This window comes from Poecilia formosa, unplaced genomic scaffold (assembly GCF_000485575.1).
Source record: "Poecilia formosa unplaced genomic scaffold, Poecilia_formosa-5.1.2 Scaffold25, whole genome shotgun sequence".
In the NCBI taxonomy this organism is placed as follows: Eukaryota; Metazoa; Chordata; class Actinopteri; order Cyprinodontiformes; family Poeciliidae; genus Poecilia; species Poecilia formosa.
In genome coordinates, this window is record NW_006799964.1 from 1537857 (window position 1) to 1552277 (window position 14421).

Here is a 14421-nt window from a genome sequence, read left to right on the forward strand (position 1 = left end):
GATGAAGAGAGAGTCTGATGGGGTCACTGGACAAAGGCTCGTGTTTTCAGCCTGATGCTTGTGAAGCCAGATGTTCACTGCTGTGAACAGGGTGTAACGCTCCACTGACAACTAAAGAGTGACTTATTCTTTTTGTGACACTGCATTTTAGATGGTAAAATTAAGTTAATAATAGAGACAAACTGATGTGATTAAAGTGTTATTTAGACAATAGTCTTTCAGACTAGATTTGAAGAAAAATATTAACAAGTAATAATTTCATATTTCTAGTCATGCCACACTGTATTAAGTTTGGATAGTGAATGCCTTCCTAAAACAAGATTATTTTTTATAGTTATATAAACCCTCTCCACTGGGGTGGTTGTTTATCAGGCCTGTGTTAAATTAGCTTTTGTCCGTCACACTTTATTCCAGTACATCAAAGGCAAATCCTTAATTTCCCTCTTGTGCCCTCTGTCTGCCCCGGTGGATTCGACTGACGGGATTAACAGTGTGTAGATTAACACTGAGCAGTAGAGACTTCAGGTGATTTCCATAGTCAAGACCATTCAAAGAGAAATCACAGTTTTACACTGAGAGTGAAAGTTCCCTGACCTTTCACACACATCTGTGTGTTTTCACAGGTCTTCCCCAGTGACATTGTGCTTGTTGATTTCAAGAGACGAATCATATCTGTGTCCTCAGTGAAGCGCCTGGTAGAGTCAATGATTGGCTGTAGCCTTGGAAAAGTCTGGGCTCCATGTCAGCTAATGTAACATTTGTAGCAGCATGGCTGCGATGCTTGCTGATATAAACAATCCGCAGTCCACATAACACACAGATTTGGGGTTTTGTGGGCATTATTCATTTTGAGTGCACAAACCAAAATATAAATTGTATAAATTGCTGAGCAGAGTCAAAATCATTGTTGAAATTATTGGGCAAATTGCACATTTGGCGGCACACTGTGTCTGTGACCAAATTGGGATAATGTTGGTTGTGCATCCTGTGCCAACTTGAATTTTGCATCTTCGTCTCCCTTAGGGGACAGTGTGCAGCCTTGGCGGAGTTAAATATGCTTCAACGAGCCCACAGCCTGGAAACGTATGGAGTCGACCCCCATCCATGCAAGGTGATTAATCTAGATCGTGAAACTTTACCTTACTGCTAAAATTCATCTGGTCAAGATGCTGCAAGTCTATTTTTACGAGGAAGGAATGTTTTCCCTATTATAAAAAGTAATGTTATATGAATTGTGTTAATTGTATATGTTTTCATTTGTTCCTCACTGTGTTTTCTGTAAATTCAGTCATACTCGTGGATTTGTATCAGGTATATAAAAAAAAAGTTTAATATGTTTGCCATATGAAAAAAGTTTTTAGGGACTCAAAAATAGTTTTTAAATGTCTGTTTATTATAAAAGTATAAATGAAGAAACTAGCTAATTCTACTTTTCTACCATTTCCACGGTAATTCACTACTAATGGATATTTTACCATTATGACCTTTACAGTTACGCAGATAAAAGGCCGGACACAAACCCAGTTTTGTTGTCTCAGTCTTTCGAGGATGAGGCAGAAATTAAATCAATGAGAAAAGGCTCCAGAGGCCAGATCCCAATTACTTCCTGGATTTTAATTTCCCTCTGGGGATATCATTGCAGCAAACGAAAAAAGAAACATTCCAGGAATCAATAATCTTATTGATCAATCTAAACAAATCCTCAGTGTAGTAAGTCAGCCGTCTTTGCTCTCTTTCTGTAACAAATACTGCTAAATTTGTAGCTTGCAGCCTGAAAACACATCTCATAAAGTTTCTTAAATATAATTGTACTGTTTCGGGAGCGGGAATATTATATGTACAAAATATATACTTTAAAGTTTGCATGTCCCCTCAGTCATTTCATGCATTTTCATCTGATTTGTTGTAATTACTGTTTTGACTCAATTAGGTTATAGGTTATAAAAAACAAGCGTAAATAAGTAAGTATTGAGCATGTCAACATTTTCCCCAGATTAATATTTTTAACAGAGCCACTGACAAAAAATTTGAAGCAGAGGTTTTTCAGAACCCAAGATATCCACTGAACACAATCAAAGCAAATTAGTCCACAAATCTAGTTATGAGTAAAAATATTTAAATACACAGAAAATAATAATTAAGCTCATTGTGGAAATTCCTTTTTCTGGTAATGACAACTCTGAGACTCCTGTACAGATAAATTAGTCCCATACATTACTCAGGTGTCTGACCCGCTCATCCACACAAATCATGTTTTGTGCCAAAGTTTCCATTAAAATACTCAACCTGAGAAAACTGTGTTTGACATCTATTGTGTGTGCTCTATGCACAAACCTTTCGATAAAAGATGAGAGGTTTGGTGAAACAGTAGACGAACTCAGAGAGGAATAGTGTGATTTACATTGAAACAACACCTGAAAATGTTTTCAGACTGTAAGTAATTAGAGAATAGTTGCCTTGTTCTCATCTGCTGTCGTTTATTTTGTCTCTCTCCATCTTACTAATTCACTTTGTGCAGGTATCATTTTAATGGAGATCACTGACGCCCCGCTCCCCCCCACCCCCCTGCTGTGTTTGTGTTTTCAGGACTTTACAGGCTCGACTGCCTTTCTGGGCTTCACGGCCACGGGGTTTGTGGTTTTCCAGGGAAACAAGAGGATACACCTGCTCAAATGGTAAAAACCAGGGTCTGAAATAAGACTTTTAAAAAAAATTACAGATGACATATTTGACTCTGTTTTCAGAAACGACTAACCAGAAATGACGTAGAAGTTGTTGTATTGGCCTTCATATTGTCTGAAAAGTTATGAGCTCATTCATTTTTTAAATTCTCGCAACACTGCAGCAGAGTCTCACTGTGAGCTTTGCTATTAGCATGTTTAATATTCTGACAGCGACTTGTTTTTTGCAGGGGTGACGTGAGCAAGCTAAAGTTTGAAGGCAAAACCTTTTATGTCATCGGAGTCCAAAAAGAGGTGAGCATTGTTCCTGTACATTTTTGGAAACATTAAGTTATTTTTACCATGAAGTCAAATATGATGCAGATCTCTCTGACTGTCACGAGTCATCTTCATCGCCATGTTAAATCAATATCTCCTTGCTCTACCATTGTGATTTAGAGCCACAGCTATCGTTTGGAAACAGATAAAATCCTGCTGAACTCTCCTCCGTCCCTCATTCTCTCTCTCTTTCTATTCTTCCCTTCTCCCCCCTCCGTGTTTCTGTCCCGTCATCTTTGTCAGATTAACTGTACCGTTTGTAATCCTGTCCACCATCACACACAATCTATATGTGTGTCGCTGTTTCAGATCTCCTTAACAGGCAGGATTCAATGTAACAGGATGGTGGGTGTGTTACGACTAAATCTCCTCCCTCGCATTATGTGTTTGACTGTGGTCCAAATGAAAGCATTACATCACAGATAAATAACGTTGGAGACGTGCATCGCTCCGCAGCAGGTGTCCTAAAATTTGGGACGCGTGCTTCATCTCTGTGTTAATCATCTTCCTGCAGAGTCATTTGGTAGATTTGGAGCAGCATTCTCGGAGCTTTGCATATATGCTTCACTTATTTTTGATAAAACTATGTTTAACGCAACCACGACGTGCTTGCTCTTTAATCTACCTTTCAGCTGATTGGTTTCGGCAAGTCTCATAAATATTCTCCCCACTGCAGCTTAACCCGGCTCTTCCATCGCCGCTTAGCATGTCAGTGTGCCTGCTTGTCTGTTTGGCAACTCACAAAGGGCTGAAGATGCAGATTTATCTTTGTGTTTCTGTCTTTTCTCTCTGTGTAAAAAAACATAGTCTTCACTGGTGAGTAGATATGAGTAACCGCAGCAGCACCAATCATTCAATCCTCAACACAACACCTCTCCTTGCAGACCTGCCCTCACCTCAGAGAACGATTGGAGTGACGTTTTCTGTTGTTTCATTGTTGTTTGTGTATTTTTGTCTCGTATCGCCACTGTTTTGAAACGATTTGTACATTTATTTTCTATTATCTCCTGTAATCTTTGCAGCCACATGATCAAAATGACCCTCACAGCTCAATCGTCACTTACTGTAGATTATGCAACGTCAAGATGCATAATCGATTCCATTTTTCCCCGTTTCAACAATGTTCCCTAACATATTCTTTTTTCCTTTTATGTCTGTTGATGTGTGTCTGTGTGTATATTTTTATTTTATTGTTGTTTGTTTTGTTTTTTTTTTTACAAAAGTTTTCCACAAAACTGATAATTTTTCCGTGTTTCCCACCTTGGACTGATTGCAACTTTTCACTCCCCTAGTAAGACAACACTTGCTTGAAAAGCTTGTTCTTCCTCGTCGTCTCGTAACCTTTTCAATGTCATTTTAAATTGGTTCAATGTAAATGTTTACATCTTCTGCAGAGTCAAAAATAGACGCAAGACAGTAGCTGCGAATCTGAAGAATATGAATGTCAAACAAACCACAGAGACCCAAATCCAGCATTAAAACTTATCCTTGAAACTTGCAAACTTGCACCCTGCTTTTCATAATTGCTTGTATCTTATCTTTTGTCAAGGACTAAAGAGATATAATTAGTGTTATAAATACATAATTGTCAGTATGATAATTTAAATAAATACATTCAAAGTTTCTCAAAACTGGAGAAAAGGGATTTTAATTTTCTGTAAAATTAAACATGAATATCGTCTATTTTAATCTTTATTTTATTTTATATAAACACTGTCAGGCTGAGTGCAGCACTCAGGTAAAGGGTTGTTTAAGATAACTTTATATTAGTTAATCTGGTTTCCAATAAATTAAGGTAAATATAAATCTGCCTGACTGTAAAGGCATGTTCCAAATTTGAGGCGTGGTTAAGAGAAATGAGCACTCAATACAGTTTTCATACCCCAGGGGAAACAGGAAATTGTTTATTTACAAAATAAAGTTTCAACAAACCTCTGATCAACTTGATAAACGGTTAAAATATTAGTTCAAATGTTTCAGGTACATTTGTTTTATAAGAGCTGTTAGGAATGTTGATGATTTTAGTGTATTTCTCATCACAAAATTTGTTCAATGATTAAATGCATTCAGTGCGAAATTATGTTATTGCAATTACAGATTAAGTCCTTTTACATTTTATTACATGTCTCTACTAGAAGTACCAAGAATTATTGAGGGCATTATAAATATAGTAGAATTATATAATATAATAGATTATACAACTTGGAATTGGAAAGCAGTGTACACTGCATGATAAATGTCATCAGGTCGTCCTTTAGAAATTGAGCATTTCAGCCAAAGTGGGACCAAACATTATTTGTCAATGACTTCCAAACATCTCGTCTCTTCTACACACATGTAAGCACAGATGTAGCTGCTGTAGTTCACGTGTGTGAATCACAGTACAAACCTAATACACACACCCTTGCAACAGTAGTCATTCGCCTGCAATATTTCCCACATTTGTTCACACTAAATCCACAAATTTCAGTGTATTTTATTGGGATTTTATGTGAAAAAATAACAGTGATACATGGGCTTTAAAAACATTTTTCTATTTTGTAAAATTTAAGGGATGTCAGTTTGAGTGGTGTGCAGGACTTAATGTAAACATGATGAAAAATTAAAGATATTTAAGAAAGGGACTTTATGTAGGTGAAGACGAGCATCGTCTAAAATGGCCAGCAGGTTATTAGCAGAGGATTTCCTCTCAGTATCAACCGCTAGATAAAACCTCCATCCAGCTTCTTGCACATTTTAAATGACGAACGTCTCCTCACAAGGTTTTTCCTGCTGTGTTCCTCCAGTTCAGTAACTCATTGTTCTGCCACAGTCCAACCAGGATTCTTACTTGATGAAAGCAGCTCTATAACTCTGCCAGTTTAGGTGGCGCGGTCTGTGACTCTGCAGGTTTGCAGTTGTGCCGTACTCTTTTCATTTTTGCATAACGTATTGAAAAGTGCGCTGAGGTGTTTGAAGCTTTGGATATTGTTTTAAAATCTATCCCAGCTTGATCCCTGACCTGTTCACTGTGTGACGTTGCTGGTCGTTTATTAATGTCCTCCAACAAACCTTCACAAGAATCTGTATTTATATTCAGGTTAAACTGCATAAACGGACTCTGATACTAATCAACAAGTTTAATTGGCTCTTATCAATTGTTTCAGATTTTTGCTTGTAAAAACGTTTGAGGACTATGTATCATTTTCCTTTCACTTTACAATTTTACACTACTGTATGTTGGTCTGTCATATACAAATTGAAATAAGTACACTGAGCTTTGTGGTTTTAATGTGAGTAAAAATGAATACTTTTGCAAGGCACTGCCCCTGCTGCATGACAAAGAGGGAGCTGTGCAGGAAAAGAAACAGACTGGACAAAAAAAATAAAACATAAAAAAATTACATCAAAGCTGTTTGTGCCACTTTCATTTGGCTCTGACGTATGCCTCATATTGTGTTACTGTAACTCTCTCCATTATATTGACTTCACTGTTTCCTCTCTGCCTCCCGCTCGCTCTGCGCCTTGCATTTGAGCGATATCGATCTGGTATCTCATGTTGCCAAACACGCAGGCCTGAAAACGAGACATCTGCAGGAATAAATCCCCTCTCCCTGTCCATAAAGACCCATCCTCTGCAAGCTACAAGCTCTTTTTACTGCTGAACACGGTGGCCAAATCACTATATCTGTCTTATATCTTGCTAAGCTTACAGCTTTGGATCTATGGGTCAGCGTTTTGTGCAGCTCCCTCACATTATGTTCAGCACTTCCCCTTATTTATGCCTCTCTGGACAGCCATTCACTCTTTTTTTCTTTCTGTCTCTATTTCTGTGCAGAAAAAGCTGGTGTTGACATTTCACACCACGACTCCTGCAGCGTGTAAGCACCTATGGAAGTGTGGGGTGGAGAACCAGGCCTTTTACAAGTGCGTCTGCAAACACACATGCAGTGTTGTGTACATCTTCTGGATGTGCATTTTTCATCAAAAATTGCTGTAAATATTCATCTCAAAGTGAACAGAAAACATTTAGCAAAAGACAAAACAGCAGAAATCAAAAGTCAAGCAGCTAAAGAAGAAAATAATTTTAAATTAGGGGGAAAGCAGAACTATATAAAAATATATAAAGTATTCATAAATGGTGTTGGATCAAAGGAGAACAAGCAGAAATGGTGATTAAGTGAATATGAGATAAAGATAGTTGAGAATGTTCAGGAGAATTACAATTAAGCTCAAACTAGTAAAAATATAGATAAAAAGTAAAATAGACTTAAGACTTAATTTCAAGAACAACTATAAAAGTTTATTAATCACAGAAATGAAACAAAACAACAAAGTGAAATATCTGAGTCATCACAAAGTCAACTGAAAAGTCAAAATGTAATCATATTTATTACAGTATCACTGAAAATTTTTATTAGTTTGGCAACTTCATAAAGTGAAACACATATAAGTTTTATACACAGACAGATGTTTTCAAGCCATTATTCCTGTTAATTATGATAATTTTCTGTTTACAGCTATTGTGGGCTTAGTGATCTGCATAAAGAATATTTTAAAAGTTTAGTCTGGTAAACTTACAAACCTAACTCAGGCACACCAGCACAGTCAGGAGGAACGGTGATGAGAAATTCATAAATTCAGCCATTTAAGGTGAAAAAGGAAAAGGTTTTGTGTAACTTTGCCCCTCAATTTATGAAGTTTAGCCACTGAGTTCACATGGCTTCAAAAACATCTCTGTTAGATTTGACTCACTTATGAAGAATACACTGTCATGTGTCCTTATCTGTCACGATGTAAGGCTTCATCTTATACCTGATAAATACATTTTTCTGGAAACAATTGATTTGCTTTCACTCAAAAGCAATATAGTGCAGCCGGAATCAACAGTGAGGTTGTGAAGTAGATGAATGAAGGGTTAATGTGTCTCTGAGAGAAGGAGGGAGTAAAAGTCAGCTCAGACGTCAGACAAGCATCAGAACCTCTAAATCAAATTACAATAAATCAAGTTTGGAAATGGCTGCCAAGATGAGGTTGTTGGTCGCTGATGGTCAGATCTTATTATGAAAAATATAAAAAAAATATTCTCCCATTTTTCTGTAAATACTGCTGAAGGACGAGGAATGGAAAGAAGATTGTTAATAAAAGCTCAAAGACAATGTGAAAAGACCTAATAATGTTGTTGGAGTTGTTTAGAAAAATGTTCCCACAAGTTCTTGAATTCTTTAATGTTCACTGTGAAACTGCGGTGTGCTTCAGATTTTGAGCTTAATGTCTGCTGCTGTTTATTCCTCTGTCTGTCTGTCTGTCTGTCTGTCTGTCTGTCAGGTGTGCGAAGTCGAGTCAGATAAAGACCGTCTCAAGCAGTAACATCTTCTTCAAAGGCAGCAGGTTCAGATACAGGTGAGACGGAAAACGGTGCGGAGGCGTGATGTTAGAGAGCAACGTGAAAAATATTCACAACGTGATAAAAAAAAAAGCAAAGTTCATGCTTGGAAGGAAGGCTTCCTACACATTGTTGAAGTCCAGAGAAGAGTGGAATTGTATTTAGATTTTTTCCATGTATGGCAAAAATAAGAGGAATATTATTTTTTGTTTAGATGAGGTTTGTAGTCTGAAGTCTTTAGCATGAGCTAGCGCCACTAGTTCACATTAAATCTCATCTCAACATCTTTACAAACTATTTAATCCAGACAGAATCAGATTCACTTACACATGTTCCAGTTTGATCTTAGCTGTTTCTTTCTAGTTCAATGCATCGAAATTGGTTATTGACTTTATAGAAGTTCTTGTTTCTTTTTAGTTTCTTGTCTGTTACTTGACAGACTTTTATCTGTTATCTTTGTCTGTTTATTCATTGAAATAAAAAAAGCAGAACTTCCCAGAATAATGATCTAATTCGCAACTAATGATCCTTGGTTTCTCCAGTTATTGGGATGTAATTCATTCAGACAAATTATAACTCTTTGTTTGTGAAATTGCTCTATAGAGCAATTACATAAATGTAACAAGTATACATTTGCACCATGCAGATCTCTTATGTTACCCTCAGTCTTCACAAATGGAGCAGATGAGACGGTGGAGCCTGCTGACCCTGAAACAAACCTCTAAGCTGCCATTGTTCAAAACAATGGGAGCTGAAATGCCTCACAAATGTGTTTATACTTGCTAAGTTTATCGCGTTTTGTGAAACAGCAACACTGCTGCATTGAGGTTTGTGGTTATAATGTTACAAAATGTGAGAAAGAATTGAAATGGAACAGTTAAGAGCGGCACTAATTATTAGCAACATCAGCAAAACTAATAAGACAAATCTATTTTAGTCATTTTCTTTGCAGGCTTCTGCAGCTAAATTAGAAAAATGCCATACGGTACATGCATTATAACTCACACCACACACTGTGGAAACCTCCTTAATCTCAGCCAGGTTTTCTTCCTGACTCTGATATGCTTTTTGACATTTTAGAGTCTCGTGCTTTTAACAGAGTAAATAATAGAGGCTGAAGAAGAAAAATACAGTATTTAGAAAAGTGACATGTTTGTTAGTAAAACCATCAACATGTATGTGATTTTCCTCGTCAGTGGAAAAGTAGCAAAGGAAGTGATAGAGGCCAGCTCCAAGATTCAGCGAGATCCACCCGAGGTTCACAGGTAGGACTGACACACCTCCAGTTGTTCAAGACTGAACAGCTGGACGCCCTGAAGGACAACACAACAACTTTCAATGTGTGTTTTTTTTTTCTTTGTTTGTTTTTTTTCCAGAGCACAGTTTGGTCAGAGTCGAAGTTATAACTCTCTGAGCCATAAAAACCTGATCATGAACATGGAGCCTCTGGTTCCCGCACTGCCATCCACCAACGAATACGAAGAGGCGGCAGCAGACCCCGGTAGGAGGAACCTGCGCACACATCACACCCTACGGCTTCATGTCCTCCTGCAACACGCCTCAGAAAGTCACATTGGGCCTCCGTTGTGTAAGAGGAAGCTCATGTGTGACTCTCAGCCAGCGAGAGTTAATTGAGCAGCTGATGCTCCCTCCATCAGCCTCGTCTCCCTGGAGACTCCAATTGCAGAACGCTAAAAATACCCCTCCCATAATCCTCCCCGAGGATCCCCCCCCTTCATGCCTCTGAGTGTCTGCGTGTCAGACTTTGTGCGTGTGTTGTTTTTACAGAGTCACATGTACTCTTTGTCATCTCAGAAACACAGCCGCACAGCAAACATCTGCCGCCGTATCATTAAGGAAAACTCAATCACAAGTGATGCATTTGGCTCCAAGGAGTCTGTCTGTTTACGCCCCTGTGAGCATCTGGGCCTGCAAGTTTTTGTTAATTTTGTTTGTCGTTGGCTCTGCACTAATAAGAAATGATTGCGTCATACATCAAATTAATATAGTTGATGTATAGTAAGATACATCAACTATATAAAGAGGAATATTAGACTCATCTTAGTTTTTTACTTATTCTTGTGTTTTATTTATCCTGCCGTGTTCCTTTGTTGTTCTGTTTATTCCCCTTTGTTTCTGTCTCCATTTTGCTCGCTTATTTCTCCTACATCTCCTGCTATACTGTTCTGGATGACCTTTGACATTTGACTCCTGGCCAACTAAAAGTCTTTAGTCAGAATCAAATAATTTGTTTTACGTCTGTAAACTAGGAGTGTAGCTACAGGTATTCATCGCAAACTGTTTTGGCGCCAGAGTCAAGTGATCACCTGATGAATAACACAAGTTGCTTATAACTCCTTCTATTACCTGTGCATTACAGGTAATTTTATGCAACTAAAAGTATGAATTAAATAAAAATAAATCTAACAGTTTTTATCTATCTGCAGGATGTGCAGTATAGATCGAAACATAATGTGGACGTAATTGCTCTTTCTAATGAGACCAACGTACAGATACATCATGCTTAGTCAGAAAACATAGCTGCAAACACAAATTAGAAAATATATACATGAAGCAACAAGGAAGGTCAAAATGTATCAAGAACCCTGGAATATGTTTTATGTCCAAATTTCCAGTTTCATGGATGCCTGAGAAAGCTTTTTTTTCCATATCATAGAGGAAGTAGAAACCCTCCATTTGTATGAATGTTTATGTTTTCTATCTGATTCTGAATAAGGCTACATTTCCATGATGATAACACTAAAGAAAAAGTTTAGGATTTTCTTAAAACAATCCGATGAGAACAAAGTGACCAAATATGATTTTACATTGATTCCAGTATTTACCTAGATTCATATTAAATAAATTAGCTCTTTAATAAAATAAAAAAAAACAATCCGTTGTATCAAGCAGCAACAATCTGCTATCTGAATTTTCTGAGTTATTAAAGTATTTCAGTTTTGGTCTTGCAGTTTTTCCAACTTTTTTCAGCTCAAATGGGATAAGAATAAAAAAAAAATAAATAAAAAAACTGTTTATAACTGAACTTAAGTTATGAGATGGCAAATCCTGTCTTATACACAACTTGTTACCTTAGACTCACATGGTCAGTGAGAAGAAACAGAGCATTTGACATCTTGTTGTATATAATCATGCACTCAACACTGCTGGCCACAGATGTCAATTTAAATGTATTATGTACGTCTACTTTGCACTATTTCATGCATGTGTCCATTAATCTACCAGTGTTGTTGATAAGACAGGAAGGGAAACTGGTGTGGAAGAGCTCAGGGCAGGATTATACGAGAGCAGAGACAAACAGGGTGAATGGAAACAAGACAGGGCGACATGAGAGAGGAGCTACATGATAGGAGGGACGTGCGTCACAAACTGAGTGAAAGGCATGGATGTGGAAAAAAGATGGTAAATAAATGACAATTAGAAAGGGAAGCAGGTAAACTAGTGATTTTGTTGACCTTGAGAAGTGAGACAGCTAATTGAGAAGAAATTGATCAATCTTACCTTATAAAACGCTGATTGAGGACCACACTGAAAGAGCTACTTAGTTTAAATGATTTCTCTACACTTTTCTTTCTGCCGACCTCTTTCTCCCCCCTCATTAGTTTTTAACAAAAATCAAAACCTCACTGCTCAAAGCTTTACATGAAGTCTGTGAAGGTTAGCATTCACCTTCACATCATCTGATCTGATGCGAAAAAGTGAAAGAATGAAAATGATTAGAATATTTCTGTCATGTTTAACCAAAATCTGCAGGAGCAGTTTCACAGAAATCAAATTCTTCCACATCTATTTTTTAAAACATTTAATGCAAAGGTGTAAAGTTATTACTATTATTATTCTTTATCACCCAAGTTGTCATTTCCCCTCTTTTTGCCAAAATTCAACCATTAATTGAGGAGCTCACACTCCATTAATTCACATCATGAGTTATTGTGCAAACTGAGGGTCTGTTAACATAAAGAGTGAGCGTTAACATAAAACTAGATTTAAAAATGTTCTCTGCAGTGTAGAAATCACTAAAGTATCATAAATTTTGCAGCCAGTATCATTAAAACAGGCCTTTTTAAGCACTTTCTCACCAATAAACTGTCAAATGCTGACTGAAGAGTCTGCTACAAGGACTTTGGGATAAAGTGTCCTCAAGATGCTCTAGGATCACCATCTATATTCAGAGCACTAATCTGAACCATTAGTCGGGGGAACAGGAAGCTGACCCAAGGTCAGTGATGTCCTTGTCCTGCTAGGGCAGCCTGTTCCAGTCCGAAGCACCAAATACACACAGACAAACTTCATATGTCTCAGTTTGGTCTACAGATACATTATTTCAGTGGCACTATAAATTTGGACCTCCCTCAGATGGTTGCGTCACAGATAGTAAGGACATGGGAGTGATGCGACAAGTCGTCACCTCTGGCTAATCGGGGGCTTGGAGGATGCATTTCAGTGAACAATGTTTGTCTTTGCCTTGTAACTAATGCCCCACAGAGCCAAGTTTGTCTCAGGAGGAAAAGAGGCAGATAAAATCAGATTTGTAGAAAGGAAAAGAAAGTGATCCCCATGGCGGTGGGGTCAGGCCTGCCCCTCTGTAATCACAGCTAGATTAGCTGCTTCTCTGCAGCTAGGACCACTTGGTTATATATAGAAAGTGCAGCTTTGGGCCTGATCCGCCTCTAATGCCCCCTCCACTCCATGTTAATATCCCTGACATTCACAGCAGGGCCCACTGTGTCTGTGTATGAGTGAGGGCATGTGTCTGGTGAGTGTCTCACGGCGTCTGTCTCTAGCGTTTGAGTCCAGCCGGCAGCCCAGTCCGAAGTTTGCCGTAAAACCGAACCATGGAGCTTCTTGAGCACAGGAACGGTGGGGATGTTGGCGGGGAATTCCTGCAAAGCAGCTTGGAGCTGAGAGTCAGTGATCACCCTAAAGTAGGGGACACTATAAGGTGTGGAAGTCCGGGACAGACCGGGGGGCTGATGGTGGACCTGATACCAGAGAGACCACAGGGAGAGGGGATGGAGCCGGGTCGGGTCGGGCCTATTGAGGTTTTCGAGGAGCAAGCAGCCTCAGTGGTGGTGGCCGAGGCTGCGAGATGTCAGGTGAAGATCACAACGCGGCGGAGCATCCATCTACGGATAGCTAATCACACCGCAAGAGACGTTTACGTGAGGCTGGTGGGGCACGGCGGACGGATCTCGGGAACCAGAACTGCACATCAGAGAGGCTCACTGGAACAAAGTAAGATGAGTACAAAGAAGGGAGAAACAGTTCGACGTACATCAGAGGCATAGCCACATGCATATGCACATTTCACATAAACTAACCTTATAAACTGTCAAGTGAATAGCCCGATACTCTAAACACTGCAGATCTGTGAACTTAATGACCACATAATTATGAACTTTAGTTTTTCCAGTTAACCCATCCTGGGCTTGTGTTGTTGAGAGAAAAGCATGGTACGCAGAAAACCTGATGCATGCAGGACCAACCTCTACAAACTGGAAACCACAAACCTTCCAGACCTTTGTCAGCTAAATAAAGAGGAAAACAATTTGTGTAAAAGATTTTGGACCAAAGTGTCAAATTGTTAAAAGTTCATCAACAAATTTGTCCCAGTCTTGCAAAGTTAGTTACCAGTCCCAGAACAGTGTTTAACCTGTAAAAAAAAAAAAAAGCACAGTTTGTCTCAAATAAATGAAGCAATTACATTCTGGTATATTTATCAAAATTAAGGTTTATTCATGATTGACACAAAAAGAAACACTTAGAAGCTTTTTTACTCCTGAATTAATAAAATAAGTGCATTATTTCAAGACAAACTTTGAAATATGCCGCATCAGATTTCAAAGGTCAAAGAGATAAAAAAAGGTTCATTTTGATTCAACCTGCATGGAATAAAAGGATATTTAAGATGTAAGGGTGAACGTGGCATCTTAAATCAGTGGTTTAAGAAATAATACAGAGTCCCTCTTTTTTCCACAGTTCTTTACTTCTGATTCTGATTCCCATGTGTTGAGTTTTGCACACATGTTGTTTCTT

General features: G+C 38.3%; 1 protein-coding gene across 12 annotated transcripts in view; it reads left to right on the forward strand.

Moving 5' to 3' along the window:
- frmd3 (FERM domain containing 3) overlaps nt 1–14421 on the forward strand; it is a 48926-nt gene that overhangs the window by 26943 nt on the left and 7562 nt on the right. For 4 of the 12 annotated variants that reach the window (XM_007548084.2, XM_007548085.2, XM_016669498.1 and 1 more), the window contains exons 7-13: nt 1024–1111; nt 2587–2675; nt 2912–2975; nt 6817–6905; nt 8307–8381; nt 9561–9629; nt 9741–9865. In XM_007548084.2, the coding sequence (XP_007548146.1) occupies nt 1024–1111; nt 2587–2675; nt 2912–2975; nt 6817–6905; nt 8307–8381; nt 9561–9629; nt 9741–9865 (599 nt within the window). Of the gene's footprint in view, nt 1–1023; nt 1112–2586; nt 2676–2911; nt 2976–3242; nt 3345–3806; nt 3816–6816; nt 6906–8306; nt 8382–9560; nt 9630–9740; nt 9866–14421 lie in introns of all 12 variants that reach the window. The other 8 variants (XM_007548082.2, XM_016669492.1, XM_007548081.2 and 5 more) reach the window with 5 other exon arrangements.